The sequence below is a fragment of the Chelmon rostratus genome, chromosome 18, assembly GCF_017976325.1.
Source record: "Chelmon rostratus isolate fCheRos1 chromosome 18, fCheRos1.pri, whole genome shotgun sequence".
NCBI classification, from domain to species: domain Eukaryota; kingdom Metazoa; phylum Chordata; class Actinopteri; order Chaetodontiformes; family Chaetodontidae; genus Chelmon; species Chelmon rostratus.
The window spans coordinates 8,284,098-8,304,818 of NC_055675.1; the positions used below are offsets into that span (position 1 = coordinate 8,284,098).

The 20,721-nt window shown below is 41.2% G+C and overlaps 1 protein-coding gene across 3 annotated transcripts in view; it reads left to right on the plus strand.

Annotated features, from left to right (window-relative positions):
• The window catches only part of LOC121622121 (1-phosphatidylinositol 4,5-bisphosphate phosphodiesterase beta-4-like), a 65,421-nt gene that overhangs the window by 22,040 nt on the left and 22,660 nt on the right, over positions 1 to 20,721 (plus strand). Inside the window, exons 4-7 of one of the 3 annotated variants that reach the window (XM_041958971.1) lie at positions 10,729 to 10,826; positions 15,784 to 15,864; positions 16,504 to 16,563; positions 19,238 to 19,381. In XM_041958971.1, the coding sequence (XP_041814905.1) occupies positions 10,743 to 10,826; positions 15,784 to 15,864; positions 16,504 to 16,563; positions 19,238 to 19,381 (369 nt within the window). In that variant the 5' untranslated portion in view covers positions 10,729 to 10,742. Of the gene's footprint in view, positions 1 to 10,700; positions 10,827 to 15,781; positions 15,865 to 16,503; positions 16,564 to 19,237; positions 19,382 to 20,721 lie in introns of those variants that run through there. The other 2 variants (XM_041958973.1, XM_041958974.1) reach the window with 2 other exon arrangements.

Here is a 20,721-nt window from a genome sequence, read left to right on the forward strand (position 1 = left end):
TTAACTAAACCAGTTCACCTTAGGTGTTTTTTCCTTATCTTGCTTCTCCTCTTAGTGTGAATACTGGAAACATGCCACAATATCATGGCCACAATACACATACATACACAGTACAGAAGAACATGGCTACTGAAGTGTCACCTAAACATGAACCTTTCATTATTGTGCGCTGTCTTCAGGAGTCGGCTCCCTCTGGCCTCTGGGTTTCTGCTCATTTCCTCCCCTTTGCTCTCATGCTAGCCTCCCCCCTGCTGATCCTGCTCAGTGCTGAAACCCTGCAGGTGTGTGTACTCTATGTGCACACTCTAGGGTCTCTGTTTTCTCAGCAGGGACTAGCACAAGCACAAAAGCAATATGACTTGTTGGTATTTTTCAGACCTTCAAATGAGCTTTGTCTTTGGTATGGATGTGTCGTGCAGCAGATGTGGTGCAAATGTGTCAAGGTGTCATGAGATGGGCAATCCATGCAGGTGAGGCAGTGTGGTGGAAACAGGCTCTGATCGGGGCCTCTGTGGTTACTCTTTGTAATAATAATCTGCACCACATACAACAGGCTCCTGTAAAATAACCACACAGACAGACATCAGGCTGGTCAGGTGTAACTTAGTCTCCTGCTTCATGTTTGACTTCCACAGAGAAAAACTGGTTATGCAGTTCATTGAAAAATTAAACAAAAGACAATTAAAGGTTCACCGCCCCACCTAATCTCATGCTCTCTCCAAACCTCACCCTGCCTGCTTCTTTCTCTCCTCATCAGCAAACAACGGCAGTAGAGAGCAGCCAAGTTGTCTGCCAAATTTATTTTTTTATTCTCAAGATGCAATTTTAATTGCAACATGATGTGATGCCACAGAATTATGAACGTAATTGTTTTAGCAATGAGTCATGAGTCAAGTGATATTTTAGAAAAAATACTAATTCTGCATAGTCCTGAAGAGAATCATTTTGGAAATTGTCAGTTGATTCAGTCGTAAAAATCTATCTGTACTATTGCTTCAGTCACAGTTTTGGTAGTAATAGATTTAAGAATCTCTTAAATAAAAGAAATGTTCTAAAATGATCATTTAAGGTATACTTTTACAGCCCTCAACAGTCTGCATGAAGAGTTATGCAGATCATTGTGGTGGAAAATAAAAAGGTGGCCAACAACATTAGACACAGAAATGCTTGACATGCCAACACTTTGAATATTCATTTTAAATGAGCCTTTGCCAGCAGATTTGTAATGCCACTTGCGTGCAACATGTTGTACATACATATGCAGTTTGTTGGAGACTTATCAAGTGCCACTGAGGCAGTGTTAGAATAAGTGGCCCCAGTGGGATTTGACCTCTAACCCTTGCAGTGTTAGTGTTTTGCTCTGTGCACTGAGGTAAACAAACTTGTTTTTGTTGACTGACATGACGGGCAGAGAGAAGTAATATGTGGGACACGATCAGCGTGATCTGTCAGGGATTAAATGTGATCTCCAGAGGAATGTGATGCATTGTGAAGTTAGCAGCAGAATTAACACGCAAGTCATGCTGTGATGATGGATTCAGATTTTTAACTTGATTGATTAATTGAGAGTGTTGATTTAAGATTCACCCTTCTTTAGAGAAGATGACAGACTGCTTTTTAGTGTTTAACATCTTAGAAGGTGATTGGCAGAGTTACTAAACAAACATATGAAGGTTCACGTCTTTGGCTGTTTGACAATTCTGATGGAAAATTGCTCTTAGTGGCAGAGGATTTGTTTTGGGTAGCAGAGAGTCGTTATAGGTGAGTTGGTAGATGTGTGTGTCCTAAGATGGCTTCAGCCTCTAGGGCTGCTCTGACCCTAATAGTGAGAGGAAGATTAATGGTATTGTTGAAGGAGAGGCATATTAAGAAACAGTGTAGAATGTCCACACGTTCTGTGTCTTCGTATGCCTTTCAGCAGGCATGCATGTAGGGATGTGTAATGAAAAAGCAAAATACATTTAGTATTTTCAGTTGCATCTCTATATTGTTACACAGAGGAAAGCAGTCCACGGAGCCCTCTGTATGTGGAAAGACGGGAGTGGTGTGTTACGTGCCTTCACTTCCATGCTCTCATAGCTGCAAGACAAGGCAAATATCCTAGACAAACAGATAAGAGGACGTGATGACACTTCAGAATATGTATGGCGTAGATTAGAGATCTGGATGCAGCCTTAAGACAGTATTGTGATTGTACTGTATATACCTGTGCCATTAAACAGACTTCAGAAAGGCTGAGTGGAAAAAGAGGAAAATAAGGACCATGCAATTATCATGCCAAACATTAGTGTTTAGCATGTTTGACTTGTGCACATGTATTTTTTTCCCCTAAAACTAAGCCTAGCTGTGTGTGCAGAATATGTAGACAAAGCTTGGTCGGTGTTTAAACAAAGCTAATTTAGTTTAGTTCCGAGGATATAAGGCAAGTGAAAATGATATAGTCATGCAGTATGCACATGTATCATTGATGCCCTATATTGTGTTTCTGTGAGCAAACGAGCAAATCAAAAACAATATTAGAAAGTTACTGTACATTGAATCAGAACATTTTGACTGGAAAAGTGACCAAGACATCAAAAAAAAGGTTCTCGTGTTATGGTCTTTACATTTCACTGTGTGCCACTTGAACATGGACATGTTTTATCTTTACTGTGAAGATGCTCCTACAGTAGCAGTGTTTTTTTTGTATGAAGTCATTAATTTCAGTGCAGCGTGTCAGTTGATCTGTGGATTTACCGCTGAGGTTATACAAAAAAAGAGAACACAAGGTTGTTGAGGTCGTCTGGGTTTATTTGTCTTTCACAAGTTTGTGATCTGTTAAAAGTGGTCAGCACTACTGTGGTGTTGTATAATACCAGACATACTGTGTGTGATGTTGTTCTGCCTGTGATGTTGTATTAGATCAGTAATAGTGAAAAGGTTTGCACTGTTATGCTTTAAGTGGTGAATGAGCACTCTCAAGTTGTAGGAGGAAGGTTCTGCAATAAATTACATTGTGTTTGAGTTGGGGCAACCCAGGCGTGCGTGTGTGCATGTGGGTAAATTGTGTTCTCATTAGTAAACAAGAATTGTTACATTAATGTTGTTGTGTATCCTTTGAATGCTTTGTGTTTGTCTAGCTCACTCTGTTCTTACCAGAGCAGGTGGTCGGTTCCCTGTTTGGTGAGACAGAGAAGGTAAAATGCCATGAGTAGTCGTACAGGAGAGTAGGTGGTAGCTTGCTGGGAAGCAGCAGGGTTTTTTCTTCAGCTTCAGGTTGTTTTTGTTAAACTTACCAGGATGTGTTTTTTTTCTATTTTTTTTTTATATATATATATGTGTGTGTATCTGCCCACAGCCAATCTCGCATACTGAACCCATGAGCTTTTTTGTGCACATATGTGACTGTATGCTCAAGGACCTCTCGTGGTTGCAATGATTCACAGTCTTTGAAAAAGTGGGGAATTATTCAAGTTTGACAAAGTGTCTCCATGTTAACCAGTGGTCACTTTTTAGCCTTTGCAGCACAGGTTTAGTGGCCTAGAAACCTCACAGACCAATTGCATGCCTCGTAAATCATCTTATGTGACAATCCAATCAAATCTGTGCATTCTGATAAGCACTCAAAACCAGTCAGTGAGCAAGATGTATACACACACATACACACACACACACACACACACACAAGGAAGAGACAAGATGAAAGACAACGGTCAGAGAAACAAGCAAGTCAGAGAAACGTAATTATACATGTCGTGCGCTGAAAAGAGAAAAGTAGACAGCGAAAACAGGGCTTTTTATCTAGAATGGACGGACGTTACATGTTCATTCTTCCCACGGGCAGCTCAAAACCAGTATGTCTGATTTGTTCTGAGACGATTATTAAAAGCAGCAATGTGAAGTGTCACTATGAGACATGTAAGAGGGATATAAGAGGAGACAAGTAAGAGAAAAAGACAAGTAGGTGTAAAAGCTGTTCAGCTATTAAGATGTGTTAAGTTGGTTTTATTGGTTTAGACTGTTAAGATGTGAAATGGAGTCATAGAAATGGAGAAGAAAAAGGGCTGTGCCGTGTAGAAATCACCCGCAGCATTAGTGGTCTGTGGGAGGTTTAAGGTCATGAAGTTCAGTATGAGGACAGAATTATACAGCTCAGATCATTTGATTAAATTTTAGAAGTTCAAATATTTTACCTTGTTTGTTCTTTTGAAGCCAACACTATAATAAAGTGTCAGAGCTTTAGATTTTGTAATTAAAGGTGTTATGTCTTCCTCAGTTCAGTTTTTGTGCCAGAAACAGGGTTACTGACAATCTGACAACATAGCAGCCAGTTGTTAATTAATGCAATGCAGCAGTTTGTAATCAGTTTGCCAGTAATATAGAAGTCACAGAAACAAATAATCGTGGATGCATTTTCAGACCAGTTCCTACCTTAGTTTCAATGTAAGCTGTGTTTTTGATAAATTACTGATACTGCAGTAGATTGAAAGAAAACTATTATTTTATGGTAGTGATAATCAGCTATTGCAAGCGCATCTAAACATGTTCAGTCAGGACAAGATTCTCAGATGCTCAGATGCTCACCTAATGTGATTCGTTGGTGGAACTAAATTTACAGTTAATGTTGCATCAAGTCACATTAAAATAACTCCTGGTGTGAATGCATTCACTCATTCTTGCCTAATTGTACAACAATGTGGAAATATGAACAACGGTAGGAACATTGCAGAACCCAACGCAGTTCATAACAACAGCAGTACCAGCGCACCAACACAGGAAAAATGATGATAACAGTTCAATTGGCCCAGTGCAGGCTGTAGGCCGGCTCAGACACCCAGTTTAGCTGCGATTCTGTTCAACCTGTGCTTGTTTGGACAGAGCAGTCAGGTCCACTTTATCATGCTGCTGCGTTTTAAACTCTAAGTTTCATCTAAGCTGGATTGGTTCTAACCCATGGCTAAGATACTAAGCTGCTAAATAACAGAGCAACAGCCCCAAACTTTTTTGTATAGAATCCGGCATGCAGTGCTGCTTCCCCTTTAAGTTTAAATGGCAACTGCAAGTTCTTTCAGCTCCCGATTGGATCTTTTCTTAGAACTGTGTGGTTCTAGCTGCCCTTGAACGTAACTCAGTATCTCTCCTCAGTAAAAAGGATACCTGTGTGTTTGCGTGTGTGCGTGCATGTATGCGTGTTTGTGTTTGCACAGGGCCTTTAATCCTATCTCTTTTCTTCTAATCCACACATCCTCTTCATTGCTGAAGTAGGTTTGCAATCTGATTTTAATTAGAGATGATACATTTCACCTGGCTTCACCTGCTCATTAATGTCATGGAAACAGCAAGCAAGGCCAGCATTTGGTCAACAAGAGAGGACAAAAACATTCCGAGTCCCAGGAGGTAACAGAAGTGCAGATTCCTGAAACCTGAGGTGAAAACAGTCATCTTTCTCTTCCACTTCCACTCTTAGTAGCCACAGACAGAAAAAAAACATGCACAGATACCAGGATTATATTAAGGATGTCAAACTAGCAGAACTCATGGGTGTAGTATTGTATCAGGTGCTTGTGAGTCAATGTTTTGATTTGCAAACTGACGGACGCCACTGTAGCTATGGTCTGGAATAATGGGTGGCAAAACAGAAAGATGTTTGTTTATCTCAAGATGTCCTTTAGCAAAGCACATAAAAGTGAATTTGGCATTTTGGGAAACTACTTGTTTCAGTCAGATAAAACAGTTTGCTTTAATTGTCTTTCTCCTGCTATGTTGTATAATATTTTAATGGTCTGTTGTTGATCTGCCAGGTTATGCAGCTTTGGTCCTGAAAGATAACAAAGACACAATAAAGCAAATCATTCTTGGTCCAGCCTAAATCCGGTGCTGAGGCTGTAACTTTAGGATTATTTTGAGTCAGGCCATAAATGGTCAAACCTTGAGCACCTGGGAAATCATTGTCGAGTTGCATGATGAGGACCATCATATATGTAAAATTTATTTCATGCTCTCACTCTGACCAGCTGTTCCAGATAAAGTCTGACACTGAGCAAAGAAACTATGTTTTTCCTGCCTCTGTGGCTACAAAAGGAGAAGACTGCAGGAAAATTATGTTTAACTGCAACTTAAATACTTTTAATAAGGAATTGATGCAGTAGTGTTTTTTTTTTTTCATTTTAGTTGTTAGATTGGCCAATCCTGTTTTAGCTGTTATGAATCAGGGTTCAGTGACACTGACTGTACACTTAAACTATTGCACATACGTACTACAGTGTTCTGGCTATCACCCTAGTCAAGGCAGCATTCTAGGTAGGAGATATGATCTTTATTTATTATATGGTACTATCTTAAGTTTTATTGTAATAATAATGTTGGTGCTGTGTCTAGTAGCCCATAAATCTTAATTTAGACTCATTTTAAAATGAACATCTTCTAAATCTAGATCATTTTTGAGATATTGCAGAGATGTAGTACTTGTAAAAACCTGTGGAGATCCTCAATCATTTCCCATGACTGAATATCTTCTTAGCAGCAGCGAAACGTTAGCTCGGATGGGTCCGATGAGGTCAAATTTTAGATGAATGCATGACGAGTGTAACGTCAAAAACATCAGGTGATGATTTGTGCTGTAGGATCAAATGAGGCATGAAACAAGCCTGACCACAAAGGCTTGTTTTCTCCCTCAGTTTTCTGTGGTTTCACTTGGTTAGAGGGGGCTCCAAAATGTGTTATTTTTAATGTTGCAGACCTTTCATGCATAATCCACAACAGGTATTCAGTAAAGGAGAGCTTTTGTTATTGTGCCAGCCACAACAGATGTGCCTCACTTCGTGTGTTGTTCACTTGTGTCCATTCGAGTGTGTCCCCAGTCAACCCTTCCACCACTGGCTGACTGATAGCTTGAGCCTAATTTTAGTTTATGAGGTGTGGGACCACTGGGTGTTACCCTAGCTGCCATTTTAGATGAGGAGGCTGGGAACAGTGTGCCTCACGGGGCTCCTATCTATCGTAATTATCTCATTGTCAGGGGTTGGACAGGGGGCTCGGACCTCACTCGTTTCCTTCAGCTTCCCTCGGCTCCTCACGTGCGCGCTCACACGTCCAGGAGCTCAGAGGCCCGATGTGGGTGCTGCCATGGCCTTGCAGAACCTCAGCGTGCTGCGCTGCTATTGGACAGATTTCATCCCGCTGAGGAAAATGTTATCTAATGCATACTGTTGAGAGTGGCAAGATCTAGGCTAACATCAGGCAGGACAGCACAGCCCAATTAGTCCAAATTAGATATGCGATTTGTCCTATCTGAATCATTTTGAATCCGATTTAGGAATATACAACATTTCTTTCGGATTTGGTTTAATGTTATTAAATAATCAAGACAGGGTGCAGTCTATTTACACTAGCCTTCTGTCTGTGGTTTGTGTTATTGGCACCCTGCCTGGCCTCAGTTCTTAATCTCCACAGGAAGTGTGCATCTGTGTTTTCGGTCCCCTGACAGGATGTGTGTGTGTCTGTGTTATGGTCCCCTGGTAGGACACCACAGATGGTGGAGGGCTGGGCTTGATTCGTACATCACTTTGTGTATTGACCCAGCCTGGCTGCTACGTCTCCTGTAGCGCTGTGACGTATAGCAGACTACACTTGTGGGCCAGGACCCAAAATGAGCTCAGCTAATAAAAAGGAGTAGTAGTATGTGTTCTCATTTTCTGGTCTGTCCACCATCTGTATCAAGAGTAATAGTGTCATCTCATGAACCTGCACATGGGGGTGAGATTAGCTCTCATTAGCTGCTGTATAATTGCACAGCCTTTTTGGAGTGCTGTATTTTCATAATGACATCTCAAAAGCCTTTCTTCGTCTGCTTTTGTCATGCCGGGGGTGGACTGTGGCCCACCCAGCTTGTAGTTTTCTGTAGCTTCTGTTGATGTTTTCTCTGTTCTGTGTTCCCCACATCAAAAGCAGACATCCCCCCCGCTGTACACACCACCCTGTCCCCCAGCCTCTCCAGGCAGCTTCTGTCACACACAGCTGTTTCACTCGTCCATCTCTCCCTGCCCACCACAGTTCTGTTTTATCTCCACGCTCCTCACGTCACCCTCTCCTCAGCTCTCTATTCCATCTCTACATCTCTCACCTCTGCAAACTTCTCACTGCTTTTATCTTTTCTAGCCTCTCTCTCTGATCTGTCTTTTTACACTTACTCATTTTCCCTGTGCCTTTATCCCTTTCCTCTCCTCCCATCTCTCTCTAACACTTTTACCCTCTGTTGGTCCCTATTCCTTACTCTTTCTCTACCACCCCTCCTCTGTCTCCCTCTTTGTCACCTCACCCATCAACATCCAGTTCCCTTCTGTTTACTCCTGGGAGGAAAATGGGTGGCTTCTGCATGAAATAAGGCACTTCAGTTTCTACTGACACACACAGACACATAGACACACACTCATGCAGGCGGACATTGTCACCAATAAAACTTGTGGTGAAGATGTTAAAATATATCACGCTTTAAGTAAAACTGTGAGCATCAGCATTGCCAACTAGAAATATGATTCTTTTGATTATATGTTGTATGTGGTTTCCTGGATAGTACAATACAAATACTGTCTGTACACAAAATCATAAAGGAATTATGGTCCCATAGACTGAAATAAAATTGAGTCACACCTCAGAGTATTCCTGTAATGACTTAATACCAGCTGAGGTCTTAGACTATACATAGTTTGTCACGTTCTCGAGTGCACTGCTCTCCCTCAGTTTTGCCTGACACATTTGAGGCTGACGTAAGAGGAGCCTATATTTGGGTGGTGTCATCAACAATATTACAGTTTCCTGTCAGGACCCCCCTCCCCTCCCTGAGCTGGATATCTTGTGTGATGCTACACGTGCAGGTGTGTCACATGAATCAAGTCTGACTTGCTGTCTGTGTTTGAAGACGAGTACAGTGCACATCCAGACTGTTTGAGGCCAAGTGCGAGATAAAAGTAGACTTAATGGAAAATTCCACCTTCAAACACTCTTTAACTGTCAGATATACTCAACCTGCACTGTTCAGTCCCACCTGGGGGTTGCCCTGTGATGATGTGGTGCACCCATGTTTCCTTAACCTGCCTTGCCTACTTATACTGTATATATTACAGCTCCTGCTACTGATTGAGATTCTGGTTTCTCTGCATCTTTAGTAGCAAATTGCTTCCATTGTAACTATGTAGGTGATGTCTTGCAGCACGTCACACTGACAAAATTTTTGCTCGGCATAAGCAACGGCAAGAAAACATATTGAAACACTGTAAAATAATCCAAGGCTTTGTTTTTTGGTATTTGGGAGTTTCTAGGGTTTGTATACCTTCAAGCTTAAATTCGATTGCAACTCAGCAGCCCAGCAGTGCCGGTATTGTTGGTTAAAACATTGCACTGAATAAGGTATGTGTTGTGAGAGGCTGTGGAGGAGGCTTGTGCTGGGATGCAAGACATTTGTTAAACCCTCTGCTGTTGGGCTGCCAGTAACTGCATAATCAAGTGATTTTGGAGCCAAGAAAAATTAGATTTATGACTGCAGTGACTGATTTGTTTCTACTTTCCAGTAATGTTATTGTGCACTAGTCCAAGGCTAGCCCCTTTATCTTGTCACTTAATAGGTCATGGCTTTGTTTAAAATCACTACTTTATCTAAAAGCCCACATCCCTGTTCCGAGAGAACGCCTGGGAAGGTGAATGTTTCAGGGCTGGAGAAGCTAGAAATAGTAATAAATTCATAAAAAGTTGATACAGTATGTCTGGGGAAGAAACTTTGTTTATTGTATTGATGCCAGTATGTGCATCACCAGCCAAAGGCCGGATTCAAGAGTTTGTAGCATTTTTTCATCAGGACTTCAGCATGAACTGCTGTGTGAAAGGGTTGAATGGACTAAGCACAACGTGCTACAGATGTTATATAGTGAAGTTAGTGTATGTGTAAAATATAAAATAAATTCATAATGATAAATCAGATGCATTTTAAATACGTTGCCCTTTTCTATTCACCATTTAACAGCTAAGCTCTATTTTGTGCATTGTTTCCAATAGGGCATTTTTTCAAGTGCACACAATGCATTACATAATAACATAAAGGTTATGCCTACATTTCCTTCAGTAACGCCAGAAGTAAAGAGCCATATTCATTTTTTTGTGCAATTTTACCTTAAAAACATGGTATAATTACATGGCTGTGGATGCAAACATCACTCGTTATACAATACACTCTGCTGGGGTCTTTCCTTGTCTGTCTGAGTGCAGCTGCAAAACATTTTTACCGTCTTCCCTGCTCTGTTGTCACTGTGTAATGCTGTGACCCTGTGTTTATTAGTATTCATTCTCTGTGACAACAAGACCAATTGTTTATTGTTTGTGCTGGCCCGTCTTTTGGGCCAGTGGCTGCTCTCGCCTTCTCTCTCCAAACATCGCAGCTTAAGTCATGTGTTTTAACCCAAAACAACCCCAAAATCCTGCATGTTAGTTCCTGTTTATTGGTAAATGGTGTTAACATGTAGCTATTCTTCTCAGGGGAGGGTATTTTTGGATGAGCCCCGGGAGGGCCAGGTACAGTAGCTGTGCTCGGTGAATTCAGCGTCTCTTTGCGACTGCAGGAAAGGAGACGACAGAAGAAGACAGATATTGTGTGTTAATGTGGCAGTCATTCTGTCCTTGAAACCTCCATGGGCCTTTACACCTGGTTGTTACAGATTTTGAACATTTTTTTTTTCTCTGTCTCCTCTGTTCATGTCTCAGGTTTGTGAGCAGCCATGACAAAGTCCTACGAGTTCAACTGGCAGAAGCATCTGCCTGAGTTCATGCAGGAAGGCGCCTCCTTCGACAGGTTTGATGAGGTAAAAATGACGCATTTCTTGAATGCTTAAGAGGTTTCTGCAAAGCGTAATAAATAAATGAACAAAAATAGAGCAGCTGAGAATGTAAGAATAAACAGCCCCTTAACCTGTTTATGCCAGATTCATGATACATTTTATCACATCACAACATGTCCTGATGAAGTGAGCATTTAAGGCTTGGTCTGTGATGCAGGCTGTATGAGTTTGTCAATAACCTTGTTGATACTGACATAGGTTATTTGCTCTGTCCTATTATCATCTTTCACTCTTAACGACCATCCCCGGGTCAGTCATTAGCGTGCACACACACATGCACATGCACACATAGCATGGCAGAGGCTTCTCCTTTATAACCTGAAACGTCATTGTCTTAGTCAGAGCTCTGGCTGTGGGCAGGCCACATTGATCAGCCTCATTAAGGAGCTTCTGCATGGCGACTTCTTGTCTGCAACACGTCCACTGAGAGTCTTAAGCAGCACTCTAAAAAGATTATCTACGTGTTATTCAGTGAGTGAACGTGTACAAGTCAAGTCAGTTTTTATTTGTATAGCCCTTAATCACGAATCACAATTTGCCTCAAGGGGCTTCTTTGTTTTTACACAGCCCATTTATAATTTTGTTCATTGGTATATTGATTTATCATAGGTGCAAGTATTGTTGAGTAGTGTGAATGAATGATAGGCAATGTGGAAAAATACAGCTCTGAAGAGCAAGAAGAGTTTAAATGTGAAGATGAGATCCTTGCAGTGCCACTGGTGTTGGAATATTTAAAATCAGTATTATTATTAAGGCTGATTCATTCTGTATAGATCAGGGTGTAAAATGCAGTTACAAAAGACAACACACTAAAACATAATGAAGACCAACAGATCAAAACTGAGTTAAGAATGTAAATAAGTCACTGAAAAGCAATATTAAGAAAAACTGATTTTGAGATGAGAGATATTAAATGAGTTGGAGCCACAAGAAAGTGCATTGTGTCACTAAATATCCGTCTCTCTCCGTGTACGTCTGTAAGTATCCGTATGTGTTCGACCCCGTGTACATCTTCCTCGTTTTGCCCACGTTTCCTCTGACTAACTTAATCAGGACACTTAGCTAGGACATTTGCAGAGCAAAGGCAAAGTGTGTCACACACACACACACACGCACATGCACACACCCACACACACAGACATACACGCAGCCTTTGCACACATCAGGAAATCCCCTCAGTCCTCTCCGTTTATGTGGGCATCAGTGGGGGGAGGAGGATCCCTCTTAGGCAGAGAAGAAAACTTGAAAGAGCGTAGGGAAAAGCATCATCAAATCCACAGCCATGTCAAAGTGAGCCATGAAACTGGGCCGGCATGCTTCTGAAGAAAGTCCTTAGTGTGTTGCTGCTGTGAATACGAGCCAGGCTTAGGCAGGACAGGGTTAGGACTGGCCTGAATGGTAATAAGGTCGACTAGTGCCAGTCAGTTTTAAAGGTTAGAATTAAAGATGTCAGCTGGGCTGTACCACCACTCTTTTACCACTGCATTTTTTCATCAATGAGCCATTATATCCTTAACAGTAGTAGTTACTGTTACTGTCCTCTCTTTTATCTGAGAGAATTTCTTCATCATTTTTAGCTCTTGCTTGGCAAACTTGCGAATCTCTGGAGGTAAAAAAAAAAGGAGGCGTGGTCCTTCATTCAAGATCAAAGTGGGTTTTTGGTTCTTAACCTCTGACCTGTCCTTCTTATAAACATGGAGTAGAATAGTCTTTCCTTTACAAATAGCTGTCTTTTATTTTGTGTGTGTGTGTGTGTATGTGTGTGCGCCTGCCTGCCTGCAGGGGTCATCTGCTTTGATTGAAATGACGTACACCATGTCCACCCATAGACATGGACACGCTCTTTGTCAGTCCCTCTCACAGGGACACACACACACAGGCACAGAAATATGATAAACAGCATGTTTTTTTCCACAAAACATTCTCCGCTCAGTGAAACCCCACAGAGTAACAGATGGTAGACACAGGTACTGTGCATGTGTGTTAGTGTGTGTGTGTGTAACTTCATACTTGTCTGTGCAATTTAAAGCTTTAAAGGGGACCTCTATCATTACATGAAGTCTCTCAATGCTACATGTGGTTGTTACTGTCCTGTCCAAACTATCTGACATGAAGTGTTTACAAGAGTATTTTCATGTGCAGATTGAAGCAGTGGGTATCCTACCTGTGTCTTTCTTGTCTTGCCTACATTTCGTCCTGTCATTAGTGTGTACATGCGTGTTTTTCTTTTCCTCTTCTATTTAGCTTTACCTCTGCACAGTACAGTTGAGGAGGCTTTAAATGCGCCATAGATTTCCAATAATTCATCAGTTTTTGTCTTGTGAGTGAGTGGTTTCAGATGTGTTTCCCCTCTTTGACTGCTGACCTTTTGCCTCTGGATTTGTCAATGAGGTCCTCAGTGATCGGTCATGCCAGCAGCCAGAGGATTTTGTATTTGTGTATGTGTGTGTGTGTGCTTGTTTGCATGTGCTAGCATTTTTGTTACCTACTGGTGACTTTTTCCAATACAAACACCAACCTTGTCGGGACCAGTAGTCTTCATGGGGAACAAAACCTGGTTCTAACAAGGCAAAACATTATTTCTGAGGTCCTGGTTAAGGTTAGGGGTAAGGTGTGAATTGAAGTTAGGTTAAGTTTACGGTTAGGCTGTCCACTAGAGCTGAACAATTAATCAAAATATTATCGAAATCACAATATGGCCAAGTCGAAATTGCAGGAGCTGCAATTTTTTTTTTCTGCAAAGGGAAATGTGTCCAAACAAACCATAATGAATGAATGAATGAAGCTACAGAGATGCCCTGGCCTACAATACCATACCATCAATTACCATTCCTACTAAAAATGTGATTCATATTGCAATCGCTGTATTTGTCAAAATAATCTTTATTTTTCTTTTTTTCTTTTTTTACCATTTTGTTCAGCCCTATCGTCCACAATGAATGGAAGTCATTGCGATGTCCTAACAAGGATAGCTGTGCAAACTTGTGTGTTTCATTCATTGTCTCGCTGATTGGCAATTATTCACTTAAGATCTGGTTGATGTTTGGTTTCCATGGGGACTGAATGACCTCATATTGACGAGCACTTGATGGAGGCAGAGGGAGAAATGTCAGAAGTGTGAGACACGGAAAACAAGTCAACACTTATTTTTGTTGCTTATTTCTGTCGTTCCCTTCTACTCAGGCTTGATCAACTATCGGGTAATGATACTGGTTTGGGAAATTTACTTGGTTCATATAGCTGTACTTCTGTGCTGTTGACAAAAAGATTTGAAAATGGTAATAGAGGCACCATAAGCCTGTTATACATGCAGTGTGTGGGTATTAAGAGAAACTTAGCTTTCATCACCCATCCAATTGCTCAGGTTGATCTGACCTGTTAAATGCTCCAAGGTGTGTGTGTGAGTGTGTTTGTGAGTGTGTGTTCGTTTGTGTGGATGTCTCGGTTTGGATATGTGTATTTTATCACTCCGATGGTCATTCGTGTGGATGTAAGTGAGTTTTTGTGTATTGTATGTGCTCATGTTATGTAAGGTTTGTATGGTTAATGCAGACATCCACACACCTCCACACTGCATGTGTGTGTGTAAACATGCAATCACACACTTAGATGCTTATGCTTGATCTTGGTGATTGAGGAGACAAAGAAGTAGAGGGCTCAACAAAGACATATGGACACACACACATGCACACACACTGAGCTGCACTTGCCCAGGCTCTTATGAGAGAATGCATGTTGACTGGGGGCTGGACCACCATAACTAGTGTCTATGTATCTAAATCCACTCAGAGATGGTTGGACCTTCAGCAAATTGTCCCTTTGCATGTGGACGGATTGAGTGTTCCCATAAACCTCTGACTTTACAAGCAAAAGGCATCTGATAGTGTAACACTAGCCTGTTGTATGCTCCTAACAGTCAGGGCTCATTTGGGACCATCTCTTTCATAGAGTCCGCTTCAGTATGTGCAACTGAAGCCCCTGGCAGTCCCAATTCAGATGAAGGAGAGTCGGGCTTTTAACAGCACTTACAGCAGTCTCATTATTTCCTAAATGGAAAAAGGATTGTTCAATTGGTTTTTATGGTGGTTTTAGATGACATGATCCAGCCAAATAAGAGGCCAGCTCACTCCTATTTTGGAGCATGGAAGCAACATCCTGAAATAATAAAATAAGTGTGTGTGTGTGTCACACTGTTCCCTATTGTTAATATTAGAGTTGGAGTGACCCAGCAGCCATCTCCTATTCTATTTTTTCTCACTTATGTTTTATCCTTCTCAGATGTGTTATTTGAGTGTGATAAAACACACACACACACACACACACACATGCGCTCTTTGACAAAGTTTTTCATCAAAGCAATCACGGCATGATTGAACTGAGAGAAAAATGTTTTGATAAGCCGGCCAATGTTAGGATGTTCTGTTCCGGCACCCCTGTTGAACTGACGAGGGGTTGCTGCGTGTTGCACACAAGCTGATGGGTGAAACAGTAGAGTATGTGTGTGCAGTAGCAAGCTTTTGTATCCTGCACAGGCAGACACACACACACATACATCTCACCCAGAGTCGTCCCTGTCGCTTCGTGCACTGCACTGTGTTCCAGCCAGATGATGTTTGCATTAAACACTTCGAGGCAGTCACATTTCCCTCACTTTGTGTTTGCCTGTCGGTAACAGGTTTCTTCTCTGCATGCAACATGTGTGTACATACTGAATGTATTTGTGCATACTTTGTATATTTTTGTGTGTGTGTCCTTAGGCAGGCAGGTACTTCTTAGAAAATGAGTTATACCTACATCTATTTGCCTGTTTGCGTAAGCCCTGCGTAAACAGGTTGTCTTTTTAGTGCCTTCCCATGTCAGATAGAACCATGTGATTGATGAAGCCCCCTCTTTAATAAAATATATTTCTTCCCCTCTACAGGACCCGTACATCTTTGAGCCCAATTGTCAGATGAAGGTGGATGAGTATGGCTTTTTCATCACCTGGAAGAGTGAGGGAAAGGTAGAGCCTCCACCTCTTCATTTTTATATATTTTTTTGTCTGCTAGCGGGGTCTGCATGCAGTGTTTTCACAGATAATGTTTTCTGATTTTTTTCTTTTTGGTCTCTGTTAACCCTTGTATTAAGGGTGAAGTTAAGAACACTTAATTTTCTTATTTAAAGCAGCGGCCTGAGGGTATAAGTAGTTACAAGTGGTGTTTCTGCAACTCAAATAGTCTGGTACTTAAAGCAAGCGAATTCAGGCACTGTTTCATCACCATGACAGAAGAAGTGTTTTCATTGGATGTCAGTATGGTATTAAAATCAACCAGGAGAGAATATAAGAAAAAGCCTGCCTGCTTATTCTGTGCAGAGCTGCTGGAGACTCAGTGGGAATTAAACTCCCAGATTGAATCAATATGTGTTGAAAAAGCTAATCTGACATCAATATACAAAGGAGGAAATGTTATAGGCTTGGAAACTTGATTATGACAACAGCGTGATCTTAGTTATAATGACCTACGTTGATAGCTGTCGTCAATAAAGCGTTATCTTGTTTTCTTAATCTTTTCCCCCGTCCCTTTCTGTCTCCCTCTTCACCTGCTGTCACATTCTTTCCTCTTCCTCTCTCTCTTCATCTTTCTGTGTATTGTTCCTGCAGGAAGGCCAGGTTCTTGAGTGTTCCCTCATCAACAGTATCCGTGTTGGTGCAGTCCCAAAGGTGAGACATCAGCGCAACAATTTCTTCAATTTCTGTGTCACAATATTCACATCCTCTGCCCACCCCACCCAACACTCAGTCTCTTGCTCCCACAGTGACACTCCCGGTAAAATCTGGCGAGACTGCCACGTCAAGCCTGTTACTCATGCTTTAATTAGCCAAGGCTATATCAGCGTATTCTATCAATCGACTGACTGATCTGGGACTCTCAGCTTGTCTCTCAGCTACCTGATTCACCAATGGTACTAGCAGAACATAAACATGAAATATTTAACTCATCAATACTTACACAGCCCTGGCTGGGTTTAGCTGCAGGTTGAATGTGAGAGTTTTTCCACAGCCCTGGCTGTGGCTTTTGACCCACAGAGGAATAATGACAAACTGTGCTTCCAGCCTTGCGATGATGGGCTGTCAGAGAGCCACTGGGTTACTGACTTCACACTATGGGATCAAAGGCTCACAGATATAAGAGCTTCTGTCTCTGTCGGAAAGATTTTTCCAAATCCTCTAAAAGGAAATTTGTTGTGAAATATTCAATATGTACCGACCATCTGCATTATTCTGTATTTTCAGTGCAACTGGCAACCAATCAGTTTTGTATTTAGCTGATATGGAGCCAGATACACACAAAAACACAAGCCTGTATGATTTTTCCGTATATTAAATATTGATTCATGCAGTTTAGTCTTGACAGTGACACATTTGGTTGTAGTACTTGGCATCATGCAGACCGGATGAATAATGAAAGCTGTTATGGGAATACCCATGTGGATGTGTGCCTTTAATTAGGATGCAAACCTGTCAAGCCTGTGAAAGTCAAAAGCCTGACAGGAGACACTGGTGTGTACTGTGTGCATAACCATTACCGGTTGTGTATGTATTGTTGACAGCAGGCGGTGGTCTGTTTGCTTGCTCTGGACGTGTGCATATGGACATGTGCATGGACATGTATATAGATACTGCAGCCTGATTGTTTGTTCAAAGGCTCTATACTGTTCTGTAAGTAGCAGACTAAGGATAACTGATAGCAGGGCTTCTCCTCAGAGGCTAACATGGTTACACAAGCCCTGAGAGCTGTTTCAGATAATCCAATGAGCGAGAAAAGATGAATTGCACTCAGGTTCGCTGGCTGGGGTTTTAAAACGGCCAAGCCTGTTGCCTGTTGCTGTTAATTCGATCATGCCTTACTATCTTCCATGGCAACAATGGTGGCACACTGAAATCTGAAAAGATGAGAGGCAGAGGTCGTGCTGTGTTTTTGATAGTGAGAGAATGTTTTCATCACATTTTTTGTTTCACTGGTTGATCAGGAGTTTGTAGCCACGTCAGGCTGAACTGTGGTAAGACTGTAGATTATTCTGAGGAGAATAACCAGGGTAACCGCAGGTCTGTAAACATCAGACCTGTCATACATATAAGGTCTTATAAAGCATATTCTAGTGTAAATATGGATCTACATTTTTGTCAGCGTTTAATATAGATCATTGTAATACATTCAACCTTAAATTTAAAGCCTTACGAATGTCTAAAATACAGTTGAGGTGTACATTGGTGCTTTTCTTATTTGTTGTAAAATTAGTCAATGTTATTGAAAGACTATGACGGGAAAGTAAGAAACAAAATGAAGCAAAAGCCATAGCTTCATCAATAGATGGAATTTGGACCAGTAACAGGGTCAGTTTTATTTTGTTTAAAGTTCTCGCATCAAGCATGACCCGCATGCAAATTTAATCAAAGATTAATAGCCACTGGATGGGGTTAATGATATTTTGGATATCATCATGTACCCAAGACTTTCCTATTTCCTGACGTGTTTTTCTTCTATTGTTAAATTATATATAGCTTCCTGACTTTCATTATGCACACCTACTCAGAATCCAAATCAGTCTGATCTTGCTTGCTTTTTGTTTTTATTTTGGTGATTGGGTTTTACTGACAAGGTAGCATTGAAGAGGTTGTATAAAAGCAAAAATCCTGACCAACACGTCTAGTAAAGAGAAACTGTATTGTATGTAATTGTAAAAACAACATAAAAGAGAGCATCTGTGTCTTGTGTGTCAGTTTGTTTTTGGCTTTGGATGAAGTTAAACCAAATTACACATGCTGACTGGATAACATCCTATTAGCCAATCCTCTTAACATTGGAATTTATGGAAGTTACATAATGTTTAGTCACCACTAGACAGTCATCTGTGCTAACCTTCTCCAACCTTCTCCAGTAAAGTGGTGTCTGAAGTGTTGAAGTACTGTTGAATGCATCCAAATCTGGATTCAGTGCAACTCTTCAAGCTGCTAAGACTTCTGTTGAAATTGATATTGTAGCTCCTCCATGATGGATAGCCATTGTATCCCTCTTTGGATGACATGGAGCTTGAAGTCTCCTGAGCAGACAGTGTATCATACTTTTCAGCATCCTGGGGCTTTTCCATAACAGCGGTAAACTTTTCCACATCATTTCAACGTCTGTCTAAGCTCCTTTCCCATTGTGCTCTTTTGTCAGTTCCTATTAACTACAACAACTCCAGAGTAGGAGATTAAAACCTACTTTGTTTTTTTTTTGATTTTCTTTACTATTTTTCTAAATATCATTAGATACTGCCCTGCCTGTTTGTGTGTTCATCTCTTTTTGTCTGTCCGACAGCGTGCCTGCTAAACTGCCTCCTCTTGTTCTCAGGACCCCAAGATCTTGTCATCGTTCGAGGCCATTGGAAAGACGGAGGCGGACTTAGAGGGCTGCATCATCTGCATCTGCAGCGGCACAGACCTGGTCAACCTCAACTTCATGTTCATGGTGGCGGAGAACCCAGACACAGCCAGGGTAGATACTCAGATGCACTGTGTTTCTATAGCTTGATGCTTTGGCACTTATGAGTGAGGATATGAAAGTATGTGATGACGTGCAGACACTGAATAAGATCAATAATGTTTTTTTGATGTCCAAAGTCAGTGCAGTTTTGTATAGTTTAATATTTTATATCTTAACAAGGACAAGTCTAACTTGGTGTTGTATATCTTAGTATATTTTTTGTTGTCTTGAGACAGATTTCTTGAAAAAAATACTGCAAGGGACTCACTTAATAGATTGAACACATTTATCTGTTTGCTCGTTTTAATTGAACTTTCAAATCAAACGTAAGCTCAGTTACATTAAGGTTGGATCGTCCTAGTTGGCAGTTCAGACAAAATAAGTGGAATTTGTCTTTCTGCACGCCTGTCGAACACACTCCAAACTGAACAGAACCATTTTCAGTTTTGTTCGTACCCCTTTCAATGACAGAGCAGAAGCAAATTGCCAGGTGAATGGTTCATGTGCCAACTCCTACACGAGGCAAATCTGGCCTTGGTTCACTCTGATAAATAGACACATTTAGAATGACTCATTTTTCCCTGTCTCACCCCATCTCTGTCTCTCTCTGTCCCTCCTGCTTTTGCTGTTATTATCTACCCCCCCCCCCCCCCCCCCCCCCCTTTTTTTTTTTTTAATTGGCTCTCGCTCTTTCTGTTTTTCTTCCTACTCATCCTGTCATCCTGGCAAAGCTCTGTGAGAAATCTGACTTACCGAGCAGAGAAACACCTCTGCACCTTTCGCTTTATCTCTTTCTCTCTCTCTGCCTTTCTCACTTATCACTTCATTTCAGTTTTGGGCTCAGACAGATGAACCCCCCCCCCCTCGTCTCTGTCATTTAACCTGCAGACATTATTATTGCTGACCCCTGCTGGCAAACCTCCAAACACTGAACACACCATGTATAGCCCACAATACACAAGTGTATGGGCAGATAACATTTCAGTTTCCTGGAGCTGAATTGATCCAGATTTGAAGAATTACATTAGGCATGACACAAAACAATGTGGTGTGGGTGGTGGCATAATGGAAATGCTTTACAAATCCAGTATTGTTGTTGTTTGGTATTCTTCAAAGGAGTAGTTAGTTGGCATTATTCTAGATTTTTCTTATTGTCAGCTAATCCTATAAAAAGCTCGTTGTCTCGAGTCTTTCAGACTTCCCTACCCTGACTGTGGCCCACCGCTCCAAGCCCATTTGCTCCTATTAAAGCTGTAGACCTTTTAAAATGAGTCACAAAAATATATTATCATTTGAAAAAAGGCTAAGTAGGGCGCCTCGATAGCTTACCTAATAGAGCGTGTACCATGTAT